The following is a 10,323-nucleotide window of genomic DNA, read 5'->3' as shown; positions in this document are numbered from 1 at the left end:
AGAAAAAAAAATGCCGCCTCCAATGGGTGATTCTTTTTCCAAAATATAGCAACAACAATTTCGTGCTAGTATAATAATATAAGCAACTTCAAAATTTGGTATTTTAGAACAAAAATTAAACACATACACAAACATCAAGCCTTTTTCTCTCTCAGCGGTAGACTAAAATGCAACAAGGGCATTAATTTTTCGTCGTGTGTTCCGTGAAATACCCAATATCACTTAAGCGGAGCCGCGATTCGAACCTGGGACTGTGGTCAGAACAATTTCATACCACGCACGCAATACATTTTACGATTTTAAAATTATAAATCCCTTAATTACTTCATAACCTTAACAACCGTGTGTACATTAGCTATTAATGATTTGCCTTTTCATCGCTAGGGTGCGACTGAAGCCCTCTAATTGGTCGGAATGAGACCTATTATATCCGGTGATTTGTGCGTGATTGACAGCTGCCAATCAATAGTGCGTGCGGCGGCCGCCAGGTGGCGCTCTCGCCCCAGGCAGTTGTGGAGTTGAAATGGGTATTTGTGGAGATATAATGTAGATCTGTGGTTAATTATTTGAGGGTGTTTTTTCTTTTTTTATCGGAATATATATACATGACTGCCTCGGTGGCGTAGTTGTATGGAGCGAATGGTAATACTATCGCTCTTAGGTCTAAGGTTCAATCTCGGCTCGGGCATAGATATGATGAAAATTGGGTGCAGTTGTGCCTCTACCTACCCCGTAAGCAATAAAGGGCGTCTGTATAAATTGTATATTTTTAACCAAATTATTGTTCTTCATGAATGTGAACTGAAACAGGTACTTGTTATCAAGAATTAATTTAGTAGAACGAGGGGCATAAAACAAAGCTCCAGTTTGTTCTTTATTTTTCTATTCTAAGCTCTCATCACATATACATCAAAACATTAACTTGAACACCTTTTCAAAATGTCTTCTATATGACTTCTCACATACAATTGGCAGTCTTAATAGACGTACGTCTCAATAGACATATCAGTGCGCAGGAAGTGAAAGTAGAGCGAGTACTAATACAAATACTCTTTTCTCATAGGTTTCAATTTAAATGACAATGGCTGGAGATTCTAGAATTAATGGGCTGTATTTTTTTTTATTTTTGGTTCACAAAACTGGGTAGAATATTAATTTTAAATCCTATAAAGTTATACTTTTAGAGAACAAATCGTCGAATAGCAAGCGGTACCTCTCCTAAATGTAATTCACAATCGTTTGGAGTTGCTACTCTTTAGCGGTGAAGGGACAATAAGTATAACACGATTCCTGCCGACTTTCTTTTCGTAATTTATATGAAATCTAATTATCATTAGAACGATTTTCAGACCGCATTTATGCATATTATTAGTACCTATTAGTTACGTCCCTCTCAGTAGTAGAGGAGGCCCGTGCTCCAGGCCCTTATTCTGTATGATAGTGTAAACGCGTAACGCGGCCGTGTCATGTTATCTTCATGAAATGTGCGTGGAATAGTATTCTGTAAGCCAATTTCTATAATCCAAAACATGATGCGTTGTGTTACGTGCTTGTTACACACTGTTAAAATAACGTGCGGGATAGCGAATAAGGCCCCAGCAGTGGGCAAGTATATAATACAGGGCTGATATTATTATTAGTTACGTCAGGTTCGCTTACGGAAAATTTCAACGTTCGCTCTTAAATGAAAATGGTGTCGCTCAGCCAAGCGATTTGCTGGTTTAGTATTTATAAATAAAATATATTTAAAATCACAACACCTTTACTAATAAATCACCGAAAACCTTTTGTTTCGAACATATCGCTTGGAGCTATAACATAAATCTTCTTCAGGCAACGGTGCAATATCCATGCTAGTAATAAATCTCTGTATAATTTCCCAAAAAATTTCCAGTGGGCTACTTCAGTGATCGTTACGTCTCCGCCTGGGGGTTAATGCAATCTTCATTAAATAATCTTATTGTTCCAAACATGCTATGGGTCAACGGTATGGTAACATTTAAAGTAATTGTGTGATCTAAAATTAGAGACGTAAAAACCATTATTTAATGACATATACTGTTGAAAATTGTGCAAAAAAAAATATTAAAACTTACGGTACATAAATTGTGTAAAATTTTATACTTAAAATAAAATAAAATGTTTATTAATTAAGTAGGTGAAAATAATTGCAGTTATAATAAGTCAAGGTACATCAGGATAGTTAATAATTGTTACTTAATGTTAGTCGCTTATATAACTAAAGACATTTTATATTGTACATAAACTCTCATATATATAAAAGCGCTCAATGCAATTTTCAGTGATCTATGGAAAGCTTAATAGGCCCTTCTTATTATTTTCAATAGATCATGGACAAGAAAAAAATCTGAATATCTAATACATAACACTTTAACTAAGTAAATGATAATTATAATCCTCATAATCAAAAAATAAGTTATGAATTTCTCGATAACATCGTTAAGATAGAGCTACGACATAATATTATTTTCTATTTCACATCTACTGAATGCCTACAGGCACAGGAACAAAACGTTCAGCCACCTAATATCTAACAAAAATAGTAACAAACACATAAATCAAACGCCAGAGTGAATTTCAACAATGACAGATGAAATCACTTGATTTATCGCCTCAGACGGTCCAAATTCGGCCAAATTCGACTTTAATCGTCACCCAATTGCTTTTAATTGGATCAAAAGGGCCGAGATTTGAACAATTATTGGTATTTTGTAATAGTCATGGGAGAATTTTGTTCTGGGTAAAAATTCGCCTAATGCTCCAATCTGGCAGACGTTGCAATTTCCATTGACTGGCAAATTGCTAAAGCTAAGCTTCAAACATCAATCAGTGAACAATCTACTTCGATTCCCGCGAAATGCTCGGTTCAATTATATCGAAGGGCAATCAATGTGGAAGACTCTGTGAATATAACCAATAATTAGTTTAATGATTTATTTATCGATTTAAAAACCTTTAAAATTGTGAAGAACAGTCATTTAATCATTTTTAAACAACAGAAAAAAAATCTTACCTGTGGCAAATGATAGGAAATGTTATAGCTAAGTATATGTAGTACTATGAACCCAATTTTTTTTAAGTAGTTATTTGTAAACACCAAATAAACAAATTGTTTTGTGAATTATGAAAATTAAAATTCCATGAAAAATTTACGTAATATCGCTAAAAAATTTACGTATTTTGTATTATTAAATTCCTTTGCACTTTATTAATTGAGATTGTTATTAGTATAAAAAATATTAAAATTATACCGATCAGAAGAGAAGCAGATCAGATGTAGCGCTATTATGAAGATACGCTAAACGTAGCGCCATCGCTTTGTGACAAATGACATTTCGTAGTTCCGCCGTCGTGACCTAGATGGCGTAACCGTCGATTTAATAAGAGGCAATTATTTGTTTCTCTCGCATCTATTACTATGCAATTGATTTGAATGAATTAAAACGGGTCGATTTATATGTAATGAAAGTAGTTACTTTTACTGCAATGTTTATCCAATTTTGCATCATAGTTTTAATATTGAAACCAATAAACCAATTAGATTGCATTACAATTAGATGCTACATGCTAATTTTCTCAATTAAATCTATTTTCTGCAATCTTAGGTTAATAAAATGCTATACAATCATAAACATATGTCGGAACACGCCTAGAGCTGTATGAAGTTTTTATAGTACAAATTGCGACGCTCACAGAACAAGTTTGGCCCATCCCAAATAGTTTGTAACATGTGAACGTGTAATTATAATTAATTTTGTTTGCTACATTACGTTTGTAATGACAGCGTGACGAGAGCCCATAGGCCACTCTCTATCATGCATGGTCCGTTACTCAGAAACTAAAGATTCAAATTTAGAATATTGTGAATGGAATTAAGTCATAGGTACCTGTCTAATACTATTATTCTTTTCCTTAATTTTAAATTTAGAATAAGTTTGTTTTTTTTTTCCTTTTTTAAATAACTAAGAGGAATGTCGTTTTTAAGATTTTCAAAATATGAATCTACAACATTTGGTGTTTCAGTAACATCTAAAATCAAATGCGAAAATAATTTTAGAAGGAAATAAGATAGTTTCTTTTGAATAATTCAATGTTTTGTGGAGAATTTGTATATAAACACCATTACCGTAAAATAAAAAAGGTCTGTACGTCCAAAAATTCTTGATGTTAGATAAGCTTTTTCCGTCGGAAAAAATCCTGCTAACGCTTCCCGGTCTCTATGCAAATATAATAAACTAACATTAGGAAACTGGCAAAATAAAACATCTAAAAAATAACATATTATTTTTAACAATTATTTACATCTATAAATCTGAACACAGCGATCACAAAAGTTAATGACCGTTTTGTTTCAGGTAAAAGGTTCCGATGTAAAAAAAAAACACGCGGCAATAAAACATTTGCAAAGTTTGCGAAATTGTAAACATTTATTACTCTATTCAAATAAGGAACGTGGAAATAAAAATAAAGTTTATTGAGACAATAGTGCGTTACCTATGTCGGCAGACTGGCATGTATTGACAGTACAATTGTCTACTTTCAAAGCTTCTGGTATATTATTATTTTAAAAATATTTAGCTCAATTGTATTTTGATTTTTACAGCTCAACTAATAAGCAACCCAGAAGTTATATAAACATGTTTTAGTTTTAGCACTTGACAATATTTAACCTACTTCCTGGCGGATTAAGTTTTGTATGGCCTAAACTTTAAACTTTACTAACTACTTAGTAAGTGTTTATTTGTTTGCTAACAAAATACCAAGCGTTGTTCACGCTCTAATGATCCTACTTATATTCCTATTAAACAAAAAATTGCATTTGTACCGATTTTGTAAAACATACGGCGTTATTCGCGTTCCAATAAATGACTACGTATATTATAATTTTAAAAAACCTATTACTTAACATCTATATGTTTTGCTTTTTAAATTGAATGTGGAACTATTTCCTATATACTAGGCGTATCTAAGCTTTGAAATATACTTTGGCTATAAATGCGTACGTTTCTTTTTTCAAATTACCTGTATTATAATTACAATACACAAGTATAGTGTTTTTTATGTGTTTAGATGTCATTATTTTTATCGCATTATTTCTTCAATTTCCTATATTATAGTATTTTATTTAACTCTAGGGTACTTGTAGTGTTGTGTTAATAGTATGTCGTTTTTGTATATAACTTTGTATTTATATGTGTTTCACATAATAATGCATTCTAGACGGGAAAGGCAATAAAACAATGTATTTAAATTCAATTTTCTTTTTCATTGATTAGTTTTTATTTTTTACAACTAGCCTCTTCAGCTTAACAACTATTTGGTGACGTTTATTTACAAGAATTTACATAATTACAATTAATTTAACTTAAATTATAAATGGTCAGGATGAAGTCATAGCCATGCAATTTGGAACTGATCTTATATTAATTAATACTTCGCGGTAACTTTAGTTAAACCAAACTTAGGATTACGGACTATCACAATAAATAAACCTCTTATAAACAAACATAACAATAATTAAAAACAAATCTCAGTCTTTCCTAGTTAAGATTCCAGATACAATTGATGATGATGCAATAGTGAATCATAGTGCTACTGATGACTGGGCTTTATCAATGACATGACAGCCTATTCCATTACAAAAGAAATAAATTAAGGAAAAACAGAAGCACACAGATAAAGAAACTTACTAATCAGTCCAAGAAATTTCTTTGGCAAATAAAAAAAACTCTCATGGCCAAAGTATTCGGCCTTAACAACGAGAGCAAATAAGTTATATTTACAAGCTTAAAACTACATTAAAATTATCGTTTCATAATATCCTCTATCGAAAAGCCTAATGTTCTCTTTGGAGCCTCAACGGGTGACTGGTGCGGACTGGCAAGAGGTTGATGCTGCGGCAGCGGAGGCGACGGCTTCTGGGAAAGGTCTAGTAACGAACTTTCAGACTGACTCGTCGATGACACCTCCTGGCAACCTTCCAGGTGATCTAAGTGCTGCTTATTCGCATCACTATGCGTCAATAAGTGCGTCTTCAGGTTCGATCTTTGGTTGAAACTCTTGTTGCAAACCGGGCATTTGTGGGGAGATTCTTCCATGTGCAAAATCTTATGCACGGCCAATGTCCTGGACTGACAAAAGCCTTTCCCACATTCGGTACACTTGAACGGCTTCTCCTTAGAATGGATGTACCTGGAAAAATTAAAAAATCAAAATAAATCTCATGTTCGACTTTCACCAAGCGACAACACTAGACGCGTTCAATGTAAACAAACGTCGACACCGATCTTTATGGCTCAATAGGCGACAAAATAATAAGCGCTTTGAATGAAAATTGAAGTGATTCTACATTACTGACACATTAGACCGTTAATATATACGATATAATATGAGAGAAAAAAGTCGAGTCTCGTAAAAGCGAAGAAATATAACGTGTAATTTGTTCGACGGCGGACCAAGACAGATATGGTGATCGTAAAGTATGAAACCGGTTGTCGGAGAAGCGCGTGCGGCCGCCGCCTCGCGACCTCACAAAAAGGTTTACACTTTTAATTTATTTTTTTACTCTCTTATCGTCAACAAAGCCTTAGTGAAACGATCCTAAATCACGTTGTTGGTATTAAGAAATGTCGAATTAAAGTTGAAGTTTCCTCCAAATTGATTGCGGACATCAATCTAAATGCGTCGATGGCTTGTTAGTGAAAGTACTATGTATAATGAGCATGTCGAGTAAAAGTGATAAACAGTTATGGACACCGTAAATTTGTTTAAACATGAAAGATTAACTTACCTATGATCTCTGAGGTGGTCTTGTCTCCTAAAGGCCTTTCCGCAGATGTCGCAAGAGTAAGGCCGCTCATCGGTGTGAGTCCTTTCGTGAATGAGAAGATTGTACGACTTGGTGAACTGGCGGTTGCAGTATTTGCAAATGAACTGTTTCTTCGGCCTGCCGCCTGGCACGCCGGGCGCCCTCATAGGCGGAGGGTTCCTTCCTGGCATTCTTTGGGCCATAACTCCAGGATAACGCAGCGAATGATGGTACAGCGCGGCATTTCTGATCCACTGGTTGACGATCATCGCGTGGTACGGCGCTGAAGGCGGTAGGGTTGCCACTTGTGCCTGCACATACGCGGACATGGCCGGGTGTGTGTAGGGCTTCTCGTAGGGGTATGGCGACTGCATGGGGCGAGTGTACGCGGGGTAGTGCTGGGGTGCGGGTGCCCACGCGGGCTGGTGCCGCGAGATGACCACGGCTGGGGGCGTGTCGTCCGTGGGCGTGTGCGGCGGCGTCGGCAACGGAGGCGACGGACGCTCTAGTTTTACCAGAGCCTCGATGGGAAAGTCTGGTGGGTAACCTGAGAACACAATTATAAGACGCTTAGAATCAATGCACTACTTTCCTACTTCAAATAATCAAAGTACTTGATCTATACAATTATATGTATTATAAAACATAAAATTTAAAATTGAATAACTGCACAGTATTATTGAATCAATGCATCATATAATCAAGTCCTAAAAAATATTTATAAATGTATATAAAATATTGTTCCACTATTTAACATTGCGGCAATATTTATGTGTATAGGAAACTTGTATATATTTTAATCAAAATAAATAACTTCTATATTATAAAAGTCATCACATTTCAAATAATAATAAAAAATATGCGAAAAACAAAACAAAAATTCAAATTTAGAACGAACAATCTAAACTATAACATCCGAATGTTTATCAAAACATTAACACTGGCCGGTATAAACACTTACTATGATTCTGTTCGACGTGTTCGTCCTCCTCCTCTATATTGATATCGTCTGAACTGTCAACACTGTACGGCTTGTCTTCCATTTCCACAAACACAACACAACACTGGTGTCACTGTACCTCGACACAAACCGGTTAACTGACAACCAGCTTGCGAGAGCGCGCGGACGTTTCTGAGCCTGTGTGCGTACGTTATCTTGCAGTACGCTTGCGCTGCAGTAAGTGGGGAGATCAAACGCGCCGCGCTCGCCGGCGCCCCCGTCGGCTCCCGATATAGCCACGCGCCTCCCACTAGGCGTGGCTTACCGTCGCCTTCTGAATCGATCGGCGACGATCGCGAATTGTCCCAACGGTCGTACACTTCACGGTTACTAGGTTCCATCTTCAACAAGGTGATGTTTGTTTAAGAACTTTGTCGTATTAGCAATGTTAGATTTGTATCGTTTCGGTATTGACGGGTTGTATGCAAATTTTTGGTGACACAATCCCCGGCACTGCTGTTAGATGAAATTGCTCTCATAATTTAGTTTCGTAGGCAAGTCTTTGTGCTTTTGTTCGCTTTGTCGTGTTGTCTATTAAGATTGTACTTACATGAGTATTGTGAGCTATTCAGAACCGGAGAAAGTGACATCACTTTCTGAGTTGAATTATTAACACATAACTCAATGACGTGCAATTAGATTATATTTGTGTTATAAGTGTCTTGAGTATTGTTATTCTAAAGTGGACTATAAGAGTTTAGTTTTATGGTATTAATATATTTGTAATCTTGATTGCTGCATATTCTATATATATTATAAAACAAAGTCCCCAAAAGCTGTCTATATGTGATCGATTTTCTCAAAGTCTACGGCACGGATTTTTCTATGGTTTTTACTAAAAGATAGTGCAATTCTTGAGGAAAGTTTAGTTAAATAGTACGTTACGGTTTTATGTAAATTAACTGAAATATTACGATTAATGTTGAAGAGGTCTAGTGATTGTAAAAAATCTTGCGGGTCGGAATATACGCGCGAAAAAACATTGTGACACTGATTTCCACGCGAGCGAAGCCGTGGGTACAGCTAGTGGTTTCTAAAGCGATATACTTAGTATGTATTTTCGGCTTTTGGGCAGTCTTGAAAGTCTTTGACTATTTTTCTCGACTTACATCGATAGGACAGGCTAGGTATAATAATAATTAGCAACATTTTTAATATAATAATTTTATTTTTATTTAAAAAAAAAACGTACACTGTAAATCTCTATTTTCCGTTTACTAAGTCACATTTTGCAAGTAATTTGGACCTTATTGACCATTTCATTTACTTATATACTTTTAAGAATTTTGGTAGTAGGCTACCGACCAGTAGGTCGTAATCATCGTAGTAAGTATACTAAACATACCTAGATAAATCGGAACCAACTAAATATTTAGCTATTTTTTTTTTTAGCGCAAATATAATCATTATGTATTTTTTATTGTCTTAGTAGGCAAAGGAAAAAGCGATCCGCCTGATGATAAGCAGCATCGGCCATCCATGGACTAAAGAAATGCCAGAGGAACAGCCAAGCCATTACCTACCGATAATTATGTTTAATTATTTGACGTATAAGTGAATTTTTTTTATTGATTTGAATGCCGAGACGAGCTTGCTGTTTGCCTGATGGTAAGCAGCATCCGCCACCTCTGGACTAATGCAATGCCAAAGGCCCAGCTAAGGCATTACCTACCTATAATTATGTATAATTATTTGGCGTATAAGTCACATTTTTTTATTGCTTTGAATGCCGAGACGAGCTTTCCGTTCGCCTGATGGTAAGCGATACGATCGCCCATAATCAGTAGTAATACCATCCAACACCTTGATTAACAAGTTTGGTATTGCACTGAGCTCGCTATCCTAAGACATGATGCGATGTTAAGTCTTATTATGTCCAGTAGTTACATTGGCTACAATGTCCTTCAAACCGGAATACAACCGTGGCTACAGTCTGCTGCTTGGCGGTAGAAATAGACATATCGGTGGTACCTACCCAGTCGGACTCCCACATATGAAAGACCTACCACCAGTAAATCTCACATTATAAAATACAAAATATTATAATTCAAAACACAGCCATCACGTCACATATGTCACAATATACCCAGAAAAAGAAAACGCTTATCTCATTTAAAAATACCTACAAATCATTTGTAACCTTTGTTTAAGTATTTAATATTCACACAACCTTCGAATGTTTTAAGTAAATGACTGTTTTTAGAATCGTGACGCAAACGCGAAATTATTAGTATAATTACTCGTAATCAAGATAATGGATTAATCTGAATAAATTACAAATGAATCAAATTAAAAAATTAACCCAAAAATAGGATATTATAAATTATCTACATATTGCCACTGGAGTATAAAACTTTGTGTTAAAAAATAAATAACACAATAAATCTAAATAAACGATAATTAATTATGATCAAATAAATAAAACATAAAAATTAATTTATCATTTTATTTAATTTAAGTAAAAGATGTTCATATTTTTATTAAAACCAACATC

At 35.1% G+C, this 10,323-nt stretch overlaps 1 protein-coding gene across 1 annotated transcript; it reads right to left on the bottom strand.

The window, feature by feature from the left end:
• Positions 1–5,266: 5,266 nt before the first annotated feature.
• LOC115442710 (protein odd-skipped) lies at positions 5,267–8,061 on the bottom strand. The gene is made up of 3 exons (XM_030167847.2): positions 7,791–8,061; positions 6,812–7,376; positions 5,267–6,213 (listed from the first exon to the last, which is right to left on the bottom strand). Exons 1-3 carry the CDS (start codon positions 7,870–7,872, stop codon positions 5,826–5,828), a joined length of 1,035 nt encoding a protein of 344 aa, XP_030023707.1. The 5' UTR covers positions 7,873–8,061; the 3' UTR covers positions 5,267–5,825.
• Between the last annotated feature and the right edge of the window lie 2,262 nt (positions 8,062–10,323).

This window comes from Manduca sexta, chromosome 10, assembly GCF_014839805.1.
Source record: "Manduca sexta isolate Smith_Timp_Sample1 chromosome 10, JHU_Msex_v1.0, whole genome shotgun sequence".
Taxonomy (NCBI): domain Eukaryota; kingdom Metazoa; phylum Arthropoda; class Insecta; order Lepidoptera; family Sphingidae; genus Manduca; species Manduca sexta.
Note: the sequence above shows the minus strand (reverse complement) of the source record. Positions and strands in the feature narration are given on the sequence as shown.